At 39.2% G+C, this 16,910-nt stretch overlaps 1 protein-coding gene across 6 annotated transcripts in view; it reads right to left on the minus strand.

Annotated features, from left to right (window-relative positions):
- The window catches only part of zranb3 (zinc finger, RAN-binding domain containing 3), a 196,660-nt gene that overhangs the window by 127,369 nt on the left and 52,381 nt on the right, over positions 1-16,910 (minus strand). For all 6 annotated transcript variants that reach the window (XM_078932237.1, XM_020708646.3, XM_020708651.3 and 3 more), the window contains exons 5-7: positions 15,431-15,662; positions 9,067-9,152; positions 6,887-7,058 (exon numbers count right to left, since the gene is read on the minus strand). In XM_078932237.1, the coding sequence (XP_078788363.1) occupies positions 6,887-7,058; positions 9,067-9,152; positions 15,431-15,662 (490 nt within the window). The remainder of the gene's footprint in view (positions 1-6,886; positions 7,059-9,066; positions 9,153-15,430; positions 15,663-16,910) is intronic.

A 16,910-nucleotide genomic window follows, 5' to 3' on the forward strand; every position in this document is an offset into this window, starting at 1 on the left:
AGATGTGAAATAAATGGACTGGTTGTGCAATAAGTGAACTAAATGTGCAATAAGTGGACTAGCTGTGCAATAAGTGGATTAGATGTGAAATAAATGGACTAGTTGTGCAATAAGTGAACTAGATGTGAAATAAATGGACTAGTTGTGCAATAAGTGAACTAGATGTGAAATAAATGGACTAGTTGTGCAACAAGTGAACTAGATGTGAAATAAATGGACTGGTTGTGCAATAAGTGAACTAAATGTGCAATAAGTGGACTAGCTGTGCAATAAGTGGATTAGATGTGAAATAAATGGACTAGTTGTGCAATAAGTGAACTAGATGTGAAATAAATGGACTAGTTGTGCAATAAGTGAACTAAATGTGAAATAAATGGACTAGTTGTGCAATAAGTGAACTAGATGTGAAATAAATGGACTAGCTGTGGAATAAGTGGACTAGTATGAGGGTATGTTTTTGTTTCCTATTTTTCTGTGTTGCGTTTAAATTTGGCTTTAATTGACTATAACTTTGCGTTATGTTATTTACTTTTTTCTTAATACACGACTGAAATGACACTTTTTGAAATTTTGTTGTGCATGTAACATGTCACAAAGCCTATTCTATAAATGTTCAATGCTTCTATGTGGTGAAAAACCTGTGACGGTAGCTTCTCCCACACGTCTCTGAAGCATCAAGTCTAGGAACACATTTTTAGACCAGCGTCCAGCAGCAAAGGGCGCCTAAAGGGAGGCACATCAGGTAAATTTAGGAAGTGAATCACATCCACTGTGAACGCAGCATAATATTGGAAGTGAAACCTTTCAGAAGGACAAAAAGAATCACACAATTCAATTTTTTGTTTTTCTCCATTATGATTTATTTATGATCCTTTTTTGTGGTAGATTTCTGGATTTTCTCTCTTAATCCATTTTATTGAATTAATTTTGATTTAACAATTTAAAATCTGGTAGATGATGATGAACCAGATGGATCCTGATCCTCTGCAATTGGGGTTTCTGGCCATATTAAGCCAAACTTTGGATCCTAAAGTAAAACTGCAATTGGCTTGAACGCTGCAACAGCATGGTGCACTTGCAGTGAAAGGAAAAATTAATATGGATTTAGAACTTTGAGACAGAGCGGTGAACACTCCGATAAAACTATAACTGGGACATTTTCTTGCATAAAGACGGTAATGATTGAACCACCATACAAATGCCATGGCCTCTGCAATACATGAGCTGGAGGCGAGCACCGGTGAGAAAATAAGCAAGCTTCCTGTCAAAGTCGCCAAAAGTTTTCAATTGGGCAGAAAAAGTTTGCAGCTAGTTTTTGAGTTCAGGAAGAGTCCCTGTGGGGTAAAAAAAATTCACTACATACAGAAACACTGAGTTTTGGCATTCCATTTTATTATTGTATATCTAGCTAATGTGCGTGTCAGTGACCTCATCATTGGTGCCGCTGTGTCTGACGTAAACCTTTATTTAAACTATCAACAGATCATTTTTCAAAGGGCTGAACACTGTGGAGGGGCACATACAGATTGATTTGTATTAAATGTACCGCTGCAATGTCAAGATCAGCACCCACTTTGCTTATACGAGACTAAACAAATTTAAATATCCTCCATCATGAGAAAAAGGCCACAGGAACATCAAAAGCACAATTTTTATTGGAGTGGGTCTTCAAAGAGTGAAAGGAATTCTGCGTTTAATTACCACAACATATCTTCAAACTCGACATTCATTGGACATTGGAATGTCAATAGGAGATGGTGGCACTGCTAGAAAATAATCAGTAATTTGTTGATGATCAATTGGGAAAATATCAATTGATCAAGAGCTTAAAGCCTTTGAAGTTACCTAATTTTCTTTTTTTCCATTTTTATTTTTGTGATTTGTTCCACGTAAAGCAAACTGTTCTTGCCATGTCTCCACATCAAAATCCATAGTGTCTGAATAGCAACAGCAAAAAGGGGGGCAGGGAGTGTATATGTAGCGCCTGATATAATTGTGCTCATCTTGTGTAAACCATCACAGTAATATGTCACGCGAAGGCCTTTACAGGAGCTCTGAACCCTGCTATCATCTTTGTCACTGGAGATCATTTTGCAGTTGAACACCCCCTCAGTTTGATCCTGCAACACCTGACAGCACAAATTGTGTTAGAATCCCACACTTTCTTCAAGTGCTGCATAGAAACGGATGCAAAACTGTGAACCATATGGCGGGCTGACGGAAGGTGGGCCATGCCTGATTAAGCACATACATGAAAGGAGGGAGGAGGGCCAAAAGGGGAAGAGAAAAGCAGAGAAATGGCGAGGAAAAACCAGAAGCCTTGTTATTACCAGCGGCTTCTTTTACCACCGACTGCATTCTGTGTTGACGAAAAAGGTAGAATGAAAAGATTTTTGGCAGAACATGAAAGCTTCGAAGCATTTAGTGAAAAAAAATTTGCATTTCAGTGGCTTCACACCTCGTCAAAGTCAAGGGCGGTTGAATGAATAAATAGTATCGTCCTGCAGGAGCACAAAGCGGAGTTTCCTTCATGTTTTACTTTAGATGTTTTGCTAAGCGGCACCGGCATAAACAGAGTTACTGCGATGAGGCTGTCTGTCAAATCTTCTTTTCTTCTAATTAAAAAACGAAACAAAACTGTACATCGCAGCACTCACACGCGTTCTTAATCATCGAAAAGCTTGATTGGCCGAGCTCTTCGTTCCCGATGATATTCAGCCGAGCAACAAAAAGCCAGGGCTGGAAACGTAAAGGGCAGGAGGGGCATAAAAAGTGTCTGGCGGTGGAAGATAAAAGCCGTCATTAGGGAGTAAAATGAGATAGGAGGAATAAACTGGTGGTGAGTGGTCCTGGTCTTCAGTATATATTGTCAGTTACCTAAAATATGTTTCAAAGGATGGTGTGTGTAGCTGAATCTGCTGTCCATCCAGCCTCTAAAGCTCTATTTTTGTCCTGTTTTCCTGCCAGTGGGAAGCACAATAACTATGGATGCGGGTGAGTGCCCCCCCCCCCCCCCCCTTACACACCCCCTTCCCATCGCTTACAATACGCCTATTTAAACAGTGAGAATGTATTGCCCATCTATTCCTCTCATGAACACCTCATGCTTTCAAACCGCGACCGCAATAAAAGGAGAACCTGTAAAGTGCATCAGCTGCAGGCGTTTTTGAGCAAAGACAAATGGAAGCTGCTGTTTCAGCCAACTGCAAGACATGACATGAACTTTTCCTGAACTAATTGGTGCCGCTGTGAGGAAACACCAAGCGTGTTTAACTCCCAATTAAAACGTCTTTTAACATTTAGAGGGACGGGGCAAAAAAACCCAGTGATCATCATTTTTTCGGAGGAACACCCTCGTTGTTGTGTCATTCAGGAAGCCGGGGTTTGTAATTAATGCTAAAAGAATAAAAAAAAGTGCCTCGGCTGTTTTTTTCACATCTGCTGAGATGATAGAAAATTCAACAAAAGCCTCTCGTGGGTGAGTGTGTATCGTGTTGGTGGATTCCACTGGGAATAAAAGCCAAAGATCCAACCATCCGAAGAAGGAGACCGACGGGAGTAGCAATTGGGTGTGGGCAATATCACCCATACATTTACATTTGTACGGCTACCGATGTCTCATTGTTTTGACACACCTCCTCATAATCCTATATTCACCTACAGCTAATATGTACAGTGTCTGAGATTATTTGCAGGTGGACCAGTGAAAGGTCAGGAGAAAACGTTAAGCAGACACCAACAATGGTGCCAGATGGTCGCCTCTTTGAGTGTGGCTTTACAAAGGTTTCTTCCTATTCTTTTAATTGAAGAAAGTATTTTCCTATCACATTGTCCTTTGCTTGGTCAGTGTTGGGGTTACATCGAAAAATGTAGTCTGCTGGTATATATAAAGGCCAATATTGTAATCTAATAAAGACTATCTAGTTTTATTGAAGGTTCTGGACTGAATATGATCTTAATGACCAAGAATGGCTGCAATCACTTGGATTAAAAAATTAATTGATTGATTGGATATGACAACTACTCAGACTGTCATGGTGTAAAACCATAGCATAAATATTGCTGCAAATAGCATTCTGTTATTTGACAATGTTTCCCAACCCTGGTTCTAATTACCACTCCTGCCCCTTTTCCTTCTTTCTCTGGTCCTTTGGGTCACACAGGTAAAAACTAGATCATGCAGGGCAGGGATGAACACAGGATTATAGGTTGGAAATACCGCTCTACAAGATGGGCTGTAGAGGAAATGAGAATATGATTTTGTGTATTTGATCTACTTGACAGCAACTCCAACATCCTTTTGTTTCTTGGAGGTTTGTAAACTAACAAAAACAATATCATCATCTACTGTTTTAGAGTATGTAACAATGGAATCCACACTCAATGAATTCTTATGGGTAAGTTGAGTGCTGGCCAGGCTGAGGTTTCAAGGTTGTCACCCTATGATCCAATACTTCTTAGCCGGGTGAAACCGGTTGGATCAAACAAGTTGTCAAAGTTGGGAAACTCATTTAATCTCTGAAGCAACCAAACAAGATCAATCTGGATCACTTGCATGGTTACCCTTACAGTTACATACTGGGGGCAAAAAACGAGCAAACCTGCAGGTGTACGGCACAAAATAAGGCTGTAGATCACACATTGAGCCAAAAACACACACAGATCCTGCGGACGTTGCAAGGAGATCGTAAGCGCTGTTCACATGATCAGTGCTTATTTGGCACTTTAATTGGGAGTTAAATACGCTTGGTGCTTCCTCACAGGCAGCATCCATACATTAGAACTGCGTGCAACTTACCAACACTTCACAGAACACTTACCATCCACACGACAATGGTACATTCTGTATTGAACGACCCAATAATTCCAAAAAAATGGTCCATGGTAAATATTAAAGCTATTAAATAATAACTAGTCAAATGGCCAACAACAAAGGTTTACCCAAATATTGGAGTGTTTATTAGTTTTTTCTAATCTGACCTGACCCTGAGACGTAGGAAGTAGGTCTACAAAAGGAAGTCTGGAATTCCCCAAAAATAAATCTGGAAAGCTCCAAAGATTTATGAAACTTCTAAAGATCTCTTTCTTTTCTCCCTGATATTGGACTAGAAAGAGCACAGAGCATCTTCCCTGACCTTTTTGACTTCTGAAACATCTGAAGTGTTTTTCTTTTCCGTTGGCAAGTGTTCTTTTTTTGTTGTTTTTTGAGTCCAAAGAAACAGAAATGTGAAGGAAAAAGCTCAACAGCACTTTGAAGGCAGAACAGTGCCAACAGTTGGATGGATTAGAAAGAAGCAAAAGCTGCCAGCAGTGTTTCTACCAGGTGTTAGAAAATTTAGATGCCTAAAAAAAAGAAAAGAAAAACCTTTTCAGAATCAAACTGGTTCAGGACCGAAATGACAGAAATCTCTCAAATGTTGCCAAATCTTATTGATTATTGTTATTATTGTAGCAAAAGTTTATTTATTGAGGCAGGTTTTTGATCCATTGACTACTTTAATGATACAAAAGTTTTATCAAGACAGTAAAATTGACACAAATAATTATTTTCCAGATTACAACTTTGTAATTTTTGAGTTTAATCAATTAAGTGAAAAGTCACTTTTAAGGCCATAGGTGTTCCGAGGTCAACTATAGTGAAATAAACAAAAACTGTGGTCTAAATGCCAGACAATATAAAAAGAATAAGCCAACAGGAACTATTTGATTAAACTGCTTTTTAGTGGAAAAAAATAAAATAAAATAATGATAATTTCATTAAAGATTCAGGAAACTGCTAAACTATGTAGCATAAAAACTTAACAATTGCCTTTATTCAAGTAGAATTACTTAATTTATTAGTTATTTGAACAACATTTTTCTCTTTTTGGTAAAGCAAACCTTTTTGGAACCCATTATATGTGGTAAAAAAAAAAAAAGAAATCACAGTTTATTTTGTTGCATCATGAAACACATTAAAAAAAAAAGTTTCATCCTTTAAAGTCCCACACCGATCATCGTTCTCAGTGGTCTTTTAATGATGATTTTGCTGTTTTTAGCCAAAATTCACAAAACCTGGGTTGTTTTCTAGGGCAGTTTCTGCAGACTCATTAGATATTCGCCTCTAAGTTGTGTGTGTGTGTGTGTGGGGGGGGGACACGCTGGTACGTAGCAACCCCGCCTCCCTGCTCCTCCGCATTGCTCTGTGCTCAGAACAGGGAACTTTTGGCCTTCCCTATTTTCAAAAGTCACAAGCTCTTTCTCCATTGATTTTTTCATCAATTCCTAATTTACAATGATTTGAATAAATAAATAGTCACAGAGATGCATTTTAGGCTTAGTTTTCTTAAGATCTGTCCTTCGTTATCAGAAAAAAAGCTACAAGAACGGGTAAATAACACCAAAAACACAATATTCATTGGAGCGGGTCTTTAATCGGTGAGCTGCCGTTGGTGATGGCAAATGACAAACAGTCTTTGAACTACCGTAAGTCTTTGAATCTTTTCATAATTTCATTCCAACGGACTGTGACGCACACACTTTTAGCAAAGGGTTGCATATCACCACAAGGCTGCTTTTCTCTGCATCAGCATGGGTTACGTTCATTCCCTAAACACTTCTCTACTGTAAAGTGTTGCACATCAGTGCAAAGCTGCTTATCTCAGCCTCAGAATCTCTTTGAATTACGTTAATTGCGTAAATTGTCAAAGACTTACGATAATTCAAAGACCCTCAACCCTTGAGCTAGAGCTCTGATTAAGCATAAGTTTGGTGTTAAGCTTGGTGTTTTTTTTAAGGATATTTTTTATGGGCATAAAAGCAAGGGAGAGCTTATAAATAGTAAGAAGAACTGAAAACCCATTGTCTACAGCTACAGTGAAAAAAACAGCTTGTTTGTCACATTTACCTTTGCTGCCTCCTTCGGCAGGTCAAAAGGGATGCGCTGGCGGATTTTAGGGGGCAGCTGAGTGAGGACGTCAGCTTTGAGCCGCCTGATCATAATCTGACTCAGCCGCCGGTGCAGCTCCTCCAGGTTGGACGCCCCGCGGCAGTCCCACTGCCTGCGAGGCCCAAAGTACCTGCAATGAAATAAATAAAGGCAGCTGAGCCTGCTGACGCGTCGGTTTGTTTATCAATTTTTCCCGCACATACACACAACCGAGCCTCCAGATGAAAATCCACATATTTACTTGTCGAAATGCCCTGAAGGATCGGTTGAAACATCTTTACTTCCCATCAGTTTTTTTGTATTCAGAGCGTTACAGCAGCAGAAATGTTGGAGCAGGTTAGAAATCTGCGTCTAGCTTCGAGGTATGATGCTGAGAAGAAAACTATTCTGTCCAAGGGCCAAGATAGCAAATACATCCAAAAACTAAGCAGCAACTTTAGCAATTTGTCAGCCAAATGGATTGTTAGAATAGAACTGGCCCTCTTTACAAAGGCTGGTCATCTGCCATATTGGCCAAAAGTGTGAAATAACTTCTCATGGCATCGCCAGAAATCTGTTGTTTCACACTTAAGTTTGAACAACAACTTCTTTTAAATTCTAAACTTTGAACAAAACAAACCCTCTTTTTAGAATGTTCCTTTCTTGTCAGCTGTTGCTGTTTCCAAAACTCCACTTTAATAAAAAGAGGCTGTGGGGAAGTCTGTGCTCAGATGGAACTGTCTGGTGTTTTCTCTCCGTGGACGGTCTCTTTTGGTGTCTGTTTGCAGCTCTGAACGGCATTCCCCAGCCACGATAAGAGCTATCATATTCAAAGTGCTACCACTTATGGAGCCAATCTCGTCCCTGACTGCGCTGCCAACTTTGATAGACATCCAAAACAATGCATTTGATGTGTTTGTTCTCACATGTAACTGAGAGTCACTGGCAAGTGGCAGCCAGCTGGCACTTCACGCCTGGCTTAGGTTGTGGTCTGGCTCTCACAACAAACTCAGAGCCACTCCGATCTCAGGTACAGACCCCCCCCCCCACCTCCATCCCAACAGACACAATTAAATCGTAGGTTAGATCGACAGAAATAGGCCACTTTGACAAGGACAGGGCCCATGAATAAGGAGTATTAATAATCACACTATTGACAAACTTTTTTCCCCCCAAAAACCTCTGCAAGAAAAAGTACTACATTTCTCCTATTGTTATGAGTTTTTTGCACATAAAAAAGGTAATAAAGTACTTGTGCATTACAGTCCTGATAATCATGTTCGCATCTAGGAAAATTGTGAACATTAGCATCTATACTAGCCAAAAGTTAGGGTTGAGGCCACGATCAGGGTATGTGCTTCGTTTTTTTTTTTCCAAATGTAACAAGGTATTTTTAAGATAGTTTGTATATTCTGTTTTTCTTACATAATTAAAGTTGTTTGTGTTAGAATCTTTCCATGTGCCATTTCAGAAAAGTGATCACTTCAGCATCAATGAAAGAAGTGTCTGGAATGTGTGATAATTTGATGATGAAAGACAGAACTTCCTGTGATTACAGCAGAAAATTATTGACAACCACCTTGTGACGTATAGATAAATAACTCACCATGGAACTAGGGAGAACTGAATAAAAGTGCGAGGCTGGAACAGACAACCTTAGGAAGAGCGGTTTGGAGCAGAAGGGTTGTCTGTTTCCAGCTCTCCTCGTGAGAAATCGTACCTGACTCTTGGCGTCTGTTCTCTTTGTTAATACTGTCTTGTGTTTGCAGAAATAACCTTGACACAAGGTTCTGCAGCCGCCATGCTGACAACAAAAAACAAAACTGGGGGACATCTGCAGGCCAGCGGGATGCTAGTAGGCCACTTTAACCAAAATTAACCTAAACATTATTAGCTTATCCTAGCATTAAGACGAATATCGGTGGTAAACAACTAATACGGCAAGAACCGAAGTCTAAAAATGATTTTATTGAATTACTTCTTTTTTACTATTTGATCTTGTAAAAGTACAATATTTTATTTTACTCTCCATATGAGGGTTCTGTGCCACTGACTGTAAATCAAATCAAATTTCCTATGGGTTACATTTGAAATAGATGGAGGATTAGAAAAACACGACACATAAACCTCATAGTTGGAAAACTGTTAGAAAAGGTCACCTGTAATGGGCATTGCAGTATTTCTTGGCATAGTCTGTCCAGGTCCCAAACCTCCTGGGATAGAGGGCGTCGATCTGCATAAAAAGCTGTAGGAAACAAGACACACGTGTCAAACTCAAGGCCTGCGGGCCAAATGTGGCCCTCCATGGCATTTTATGTGGCCGGCGAGAGCATAAAAGTTTTTAATTTCTTAAAATAAAAATTAAAAATTGTTATCCATATCTAGGGGGAATTGGACTTGAAATATCGGATTGGACAACTATACATTAGGACTTAAAACACTGCCAATATAACCAAACCTGACAGAATCAAATGTAAAAGGATTTATGGTAGAGTAACAAGCAAATGTTTTCTATGCAACTGTAATTGTCACTTTAAAACGTTATAATAAATAAATAAATGAGTTATTTAACGTTAAGGAGTAATTACGTTTACTTTTCATTACATTTAGTTAGATGTCTAAGTTATATCTGGCCCCTTTGAGGACAGCCACTAACTATGCTGATGTGGCCCTCTGTGATTATGAGTTAGATAGACACCCCTGTGGTAAGACATTATTGACATAATTTGGATGAAATGACACGTGTCACCGTCTTAGGCCTTAGACACAACTGCCCTTACAGGTAGATACAGGTTGTCTGCGGGGAAAATAATGAGCAAACCTGTACAGGGCACGAAGACGTCCCGCACAAAATATCAAGGCCATAGACCACTCGGCTAGCCCGTAGGGTGAAAATGTTTGTGCATGCAGGCGGGAGGTCATAGTGAACACTTATACAACAAGCAAGGGTAGGTAAGTGTGACGTAAGTAAAGCGCAGGCGTGTTGTATGGATTTTTCTTTTTCTTTTTTGTGCGGGCATCCTGCAAGTGTCCTCCTGACACTTAAGTATCACGTGCACACTCTGTGCATGCGGTCATAATGGAGCCAGCACACGCACCTCATTAACAAGTGTGGTATAAGGGCACCGTTCGACAGCATCACTTTGTGTAACTTACATTAACCTTACAAATGCTTGACAATACACTTACCACACACACACAACAATGTTAAGATCCATTTTCACGATGTCCCTTGAGGTTGCCATAGGGGCCTCAAGGGAAGTGTGACCTTCCATGGTCCAGGACGGCCCAAAAAACACACAGCACCACTACGGGCCAACCCCCACAGGAGTGCATGCGACCAAGGCTTATGGGGATGTTCAAAAAGGAAGTTTTGGTGCAGCATAATCAGGGGAGGTCACATTTTAGTACATTAAATAGAAAGACCACATAGTCTGGTATCTTATAAATAGCATTTTTTATCTAGTAGAAATTATGAGAAAATCATTTTCTGAGTGTTATTTTACTACATAGTATTACACTATTAATTTTCTGAAAACATCCTTAAAAAAAGATGGTGTTAAAAACGTCAAAAAGCTAATTTAATGCAAAGATTAGCTAATCCTCGAGTTCTTATTGTATTACGCTTCCTGAATATTCAAATAATCTCCTGATTATGGAAGAAAAACAACTGCGGTATTCATTATTTCAACAATAACACTGATCATCATCTGTTTATGTGAGCTTGTTTAAGGACTGTTGTGTGTGCCACATTTATGACAGGACTCTCAGAACACTCAACTGATCTGCCTGGCCCGTACTTTGGGTTGGACAAGTGAAAATGTGACTGCATATTGTCTCGATTCCCAAAACTCTCACCTTCTTAGTTGTGAAAGCTGCACGAAACAACTGCAAAAATCGTTTGTTTGTCTCTCTGGCCCTTAAAAAATCAAAAACCTTGCAGGAGCTTTTGATTAGTCTGCCATCATGTTTACAGTTTATTCAAGGTCCCGCTGTCCTTCGCCTAGTTTATTTGTCCTGTGTTGTAGTACTGTGTAGCAATTTGTGTCATCAGCAATTAACCGGGTCAAACTCTGCCCCCAATAAAATGGGAGAAACAAATTGATTTGCAAGTCCATTACCACAGAGACTGAGAATTAAAATTATTACTATCATTATTATTATTAAAATGATGCATAATTAAAAGGGACTTCTTTTTTCTTTTTTAATCGCATGATTTTGCAGATATTTATCCAATGAAAACCATTTTTGCAAGTCAAGAAACACTCAGGTTCAAGTCCAACACCACTTTCTGGTGACCTTGTTTTTTTTGAGTAAAAAGAAAAGCGTCAAAAGAAAAATGTAGCATCTGTTGAACAGCACGTTTGGGTTTTGGCCCCTCCCACTGGTGCTTTTGTAAGTGAAAAGAAACAGAGTGCACACTGAAGGTTGAGCAAGCTCGGTGTTAAAGCCCCGGTGAGTGATGATGGCAGCATGAGGCTGGCAATGAGGCAGAGACAGAGCTTATTGGGTTTATGCTGCAGACGATGAAACCTTCGATCCTTTCAGATTCCGCTGCAACCTGCACCGACAGCAAAATCTAAAAAAATAAAAAATAACCCACCATTCCTCAGGTACTCACCGAGACAGGATGCCATTCTTTACACACTCAAATATATGTCCATAGACAGAACAAAAATATAAAGGTAACACTTTTGTTTTTGCTCCCATCTGTCAATAACAGTTTCTCTCAAATATTCACGAATCTGTCTCAGGCTTTGTCCGAATTCCCACCCTAACCCCTAACTACTAAAAAAAAGTATATAGTGTGGCACTATGTAGTGCCCTGAATTCTATAAGCAATTCCGACACCATGCTCAATAATTTTCTTTTTCTTTTTTTAACGGCGGATATGATGTCATCGATTTCACGAAGTTAAAATCTCATTGATATGAGCGTTTTCTGACGATTATTTATGAGTCCATTGTCTTCTGAAGATAAAAACATTGATGGTTTATCAAAAAAACACATTTAAATCAATTTTTTTCTGCAAAAATTGTTACGACACAATGCATTGTGGTCTATATTCGCCGGTCTAGTGAGCACCGATGCACACTGGTTTTATGCAGAGACTTTTTGTTTCTTTTTTTTTAACTTGTCCTGTCGAACAGCTTAGCAAGCAGATCAGAGCTGAATGCCTCTTGTATTGGACAGATTTTATTGTTACAATTGGGGTTTATGGATCTTCAGACAGACTGAGTGTATATTTGTATAAACCCCTTTTGTATTTGAGGCTAAGCTTTATTTATGAAAATTATATTTGTAGGCATTCCTTGTTGGACCGGACGCAAAAAAATGAAACGAAAGAGGAGAGAAAGAAACAGAGTGGGATGTCAGAGATGGGGGGTTAAGGGGTTTCGAGTAGGGGGTAGTCGATATCACAAAGTTAAAACATAAAAGTGTCGTAAGTAAATTAAATTACAAGAACTTAGTTCACAGAGCAACAAAACAAAACAAAGAAACGGAAAGAAAACAGTCTTTTGCAGAGAGTTCTGGGAAATTTCTAGGGCACTGGTTTTGGAATTGTAGATTCGAACGGCACTACTATGGAGTGCACTATATAGTGAGTAGTGAAAAGAATTCAGACAGAGCCTAAATCTGTGATAGTGAGCATGCCTCCTTAGCTGAGATAATCCAACCCACCTCACAGGTGTGACGTATCAAGATGCTGATTAGACAACATGATTATTGCACAGGTGTGCCTTAGACTGGCCACAGCCAAAGGCACCTATGAGACGTGCTGTTTTGTTTTAGGCTGATGCTATTCACATGTAATTACGGCCAGCACAAAAAAAAAGGGATGGAAATTCATGTTGGCCACACGTAATACGTGCAGCCAAGATGCACACTGCTGCATTACCCTCACATATACTTAAAGTCAGAGTCCAGTGAGCTGTCACGCTCCTGGCCGTGTGAAACGGCTTCTCCACATTTCATCCATCCTCTGGAGGAGAGGCGAGCTGCACAAAACACCCGTGCTCCGGAACCATTTGGTGTTTAACCATAACCGTAACCCGCAATCCTAACCTTAACCCTTCCCTCTGGGTCCGTGCGGCCGAGGAAAAAGTTCAGTAATGGCCGTACATATTTGGAAAATTGCATAAGAATAGACGCTTTCTTCCTGGGGACTCTGAAAACCGGTCAGTCTGTAAATCGCATTTTCATATTTTTGTTGTTTTAATGTAATGTAATTCAAATCTTAATTGTGATTTAAATTTTTAAGCCAACTATGTCTCAACTAAACAAAACTTCGTAACCAAGGTGCTATCCTCAGCACTTTAACGTTGGGAGTTGGGTCATCTAGACCCACTAGACAGTGCGCTGAACCTTTTTTCTTCAATGATTTGTGATCTTCACTGGTGTCCATGGATTACATGAAATCTTTCCACCTTTATCCACCTTTGTCGTGGTAGAAAGAACACCCATGTAAGGGTGGGGTCATCTAAGATAGCAAAAGGGTTAATATGAGCTTTTACGTTCAGTTGATTTAAAATCTTTTAACAATCTTCTTATGGCCCTTCTAATTAGCCGCCATTAGATGGCGGTAAGTGGGAAAATGTTCCCTTTTTGCTCAGACAAAGAAGAGGCATCATGAAGCCTCGATGAAGTTCAGACTCCGTGGGCTGGACGGTGGCGCAGCGGCTAGCACTCTCAACTTACTTTGATAAGGCTCTGGTTAAAATCCCAAATCCACACCATCCTGTCTGGAGTTCGTATGTTCATTCCACTTGTGTTGCATCCCACACTTCAAAAGTCGACTGATTATTCTAAATTGCCCCTAGGATTGCGTGTGTGTGATTGCGCGGCCCTGCAACAAACTTGTAACCTGTCCGAGGTGAACCCTGCCTTCACCCAGCTTAGGGTTCAGAAAATGGATGGAGGAATCTTAGTGTTCATCTATTGTATTTCTAATTTTTTATTCTTTTATAGTCTTCTTTAGGTTTATGTGAAACTTAATTTGATTGAAACCCCTTGCTCAACACAATTTAAGTTTTTAAATGAGTTTAAGTTATAACAAAACCAAAAGAAGCTTACGTGACTTTCAAACCTCTATCAGGATAAAACACCAGTACTTTGTTTCAACAAGATATTTCTATTTAATACAGCAAAAGGTTTTGTTAACACAACAAATCACGTTTGTTATTTTGGCTTTAAATTCAAAGGCCGCCCTTTAATTCATATTTTTATGTTGAAAGGTAATGTTTTACAGTGTGTGACCAGCATACGCCTCATGCAGTGACGCACATCTTTGCGTAGAGGTGATCAGGTTGTTACAAAAATGAAAAGTTGTGGCTTTGATGCTTTTGTTAAATATATTTAAATATTTAAATGACCTGCACTGATGTGTGTAGGGGCAATGTTCTGCTATTATTTTAATTTTGCAAAGATAATTTTTGTGCATTTCTAGTCAGATTCATTGAAAAATGGCAAATATTTACTGTGAAAACATACGTTTGTTGGTTCAAGACAAATATTTATGACCTGAAATGCCAAAATAAATTTAACTTTTGTACAATCAAAAAAGGAAAAGTATTTTACTAATGTTAAAGTAATGAAGTAAATGGTTAACAGGGTTTTTGTGCCTTTCTGTAGCATCTTTCAATAGTGAGGGGACATGGCAGTAATCTTTAGCTGACTGTGCATTATAAAATATAGAACAATGCTGTAATAAATCATTATAGGAGGAATGGCTCAGCTGCTAACGTGGTTGTCCTGTGAAACCTCCTTCTTATTGTTTCTAAATTCAATGGATCTCCCGCCGCCGTGCGCTTCTATATTACTTGTCTCATTTATTGCAGACAGTGTGTGTTCATATAAGGGTTGTGCAAATTAAGTTTTTTTTTTTCTTCCTACAAAGGTTATTGAAATAAAACCGCTGAATTCCTGGGGATGACTGACGCCGGGGAGAGTTAATTGGCTTTTTGGATGTTGGATCTGAGCGCGCTCGGCTCTGGAGCAAGTTACCATGGAGATCTCTACCTGTTCTGCAGACTGGAACACCTTCTTCGGATATCTACTCGCTAATGTCCTCTTCCTAAACCTGTGCATTATAATGAATGCAGATCCTTTAACAGTACAGTGAGGAAATCTTGAGCCAATTGTCATATTTTTTTTCATTTTCTTTTGTCTCCAAGGAGCCAGAACTTCTTGTTATTTTTTTTTAAGTTGTCTCAAGCAAAAGTTCTTCAAGTTTCTAAAGTTTTAAAGACTTTCTTAAAACTCTGACAGGTGTATTTTTTTTTCATTGGACTGACATTTTTTAGACCGACGCATCTTGGAATGATTTGAAAAGATATTTTAATGTTGCTGTATTGTATTTTCAAGCTGCATATATAAATACGTCCAGTAGAAGTCGGAAAAAGGAAAAGAAAAAAAAACCACAAAAATGTGACAGAAGAAATTGGGGGGAAAAAGTCTGTAGGGAAGGCAACATTGTGTATGATTTCAACTTTTTTTGCAGTCAAAGATTGTCGGATATAATACCTCTTCGGGTCGGCCCAGGGCTGGAGTTCCGGTCAACAGAATAGCTCGGTTCGCACTCTGAATTAGAGGTACCAGGATTTTTGTTCGAGCAGCGTTCCGGGATTTGAGGTAATGCGACTCGTCCACCACCACCACAGAGAAGCGCTGTCTGGTAAGAGCCTCCACTAGGGGGCGCGCGTCTGTGGTGAGCAGGCCGTAACCCAGTACCGTCACCTTTGAGCTGCAGATCCCCCTGAGAAAAAAAAAAAAACAACAAAAAAAAAAAACAGAGAATCTTGTCAATCCACCACATGTAAAATTTGGTCCGTCTTCCTGTTAGATCAGACCAGTAGTGTTTACACAACATTTCCTAAGTTTTATAACCATTTTTAACTTTGTGAACCAGTAATCACCATAAAAATGAAATCTTTTCCAATATTTTCCTTTGGTATCTGCAATATTAGTCCATTTACGGTTGTATTTGACTAAAACAGTTTTAAATAAAGTGATGTGAAATTCATTAATTGGTTTATTGCAAACGAATGTTCAAAATACGATATTTATTCATAAAATGAATTGAAAAATATAACAAAGTGACACTATTTATAATATTATTGCTTCCTGTCATTTATAGCCATATTTTCACTTATACATATTCACACACATGACACATTGACTCCATTAAATATAATGATTGACAAAAGAAAAGTTTGATTAATTGCTTGGAAGGGAGTGGAAGGAAGTGAATTAATATAACCCACCCTTTTTATGTTTTACCCAAAGACCCGCTCCTATCAAAATGAATTTTTGTTATTTTTAACACATTCTTTTTGATTTCTTTTGATGATGGAGGACATATATTAAGAATCATAAGCACAAAATTGCATGTCTGAGTATTTCTTTATTCAAATTGTTGTGAATCAGGAGTAGATGAAAACATGCCCTTTGAAAAAGATCATATTTATGACGTCGAAAATACGCTGGGCGAGTTACAAGCTCTCTGCTCCGCTCCATTCTGATGCATCCACTTGTAGACAAATAGATCCAGTGGGCATCTGGCTCAAAACTATACGTTTGGATAACTCAAACTTATTGTAATATAGCACCTTCGTCACAAAAAAGAACAATTTTTAATGAAATATGAGTTATTTTTGCAGTTCATTTTACCACCCGGAAGTAAGATGACACGATATGTGAGGCCCCCCCTTTCGCTCTGTGTGGGTGCCGCTCATTTAATGACGTCAACCTAGATGCGGCCTCGGCGGCATACGTGAAAACAAACAACATCAGAACTTTTGCAAAGATGTTGTGCATTTGAAAGGAAAGGGTTTTTGCCTAACACCGCTAGCTCTGCTGAGAAAGTGGGTGTGTCTGTTAGCCTGTGGGCGGGGCTGGCAGCACAAACTCTTCCTGGAAGGGGCTGTTCCTCACTCATCTACATAACAATGTGGAACCCAATCGTTTTCGTGGATTGGGAGGGCTGGTGCTCAGAAAAAAAAAC

This window comes from Oryzias latipes, chromosome 2 (genome assembly GCF_053564925.1).
Source record: "Oryzias latipes strain Hd-rR chromosome 2, Olatipes_Hd-rR_3.1".
NCBI classification, from domain to species: Eukaryota; Metazoa; Chordata; class Actinopteri; order Beloniformes; family Adrianichthyidae; genus Oryzias; species Oryzias latipes.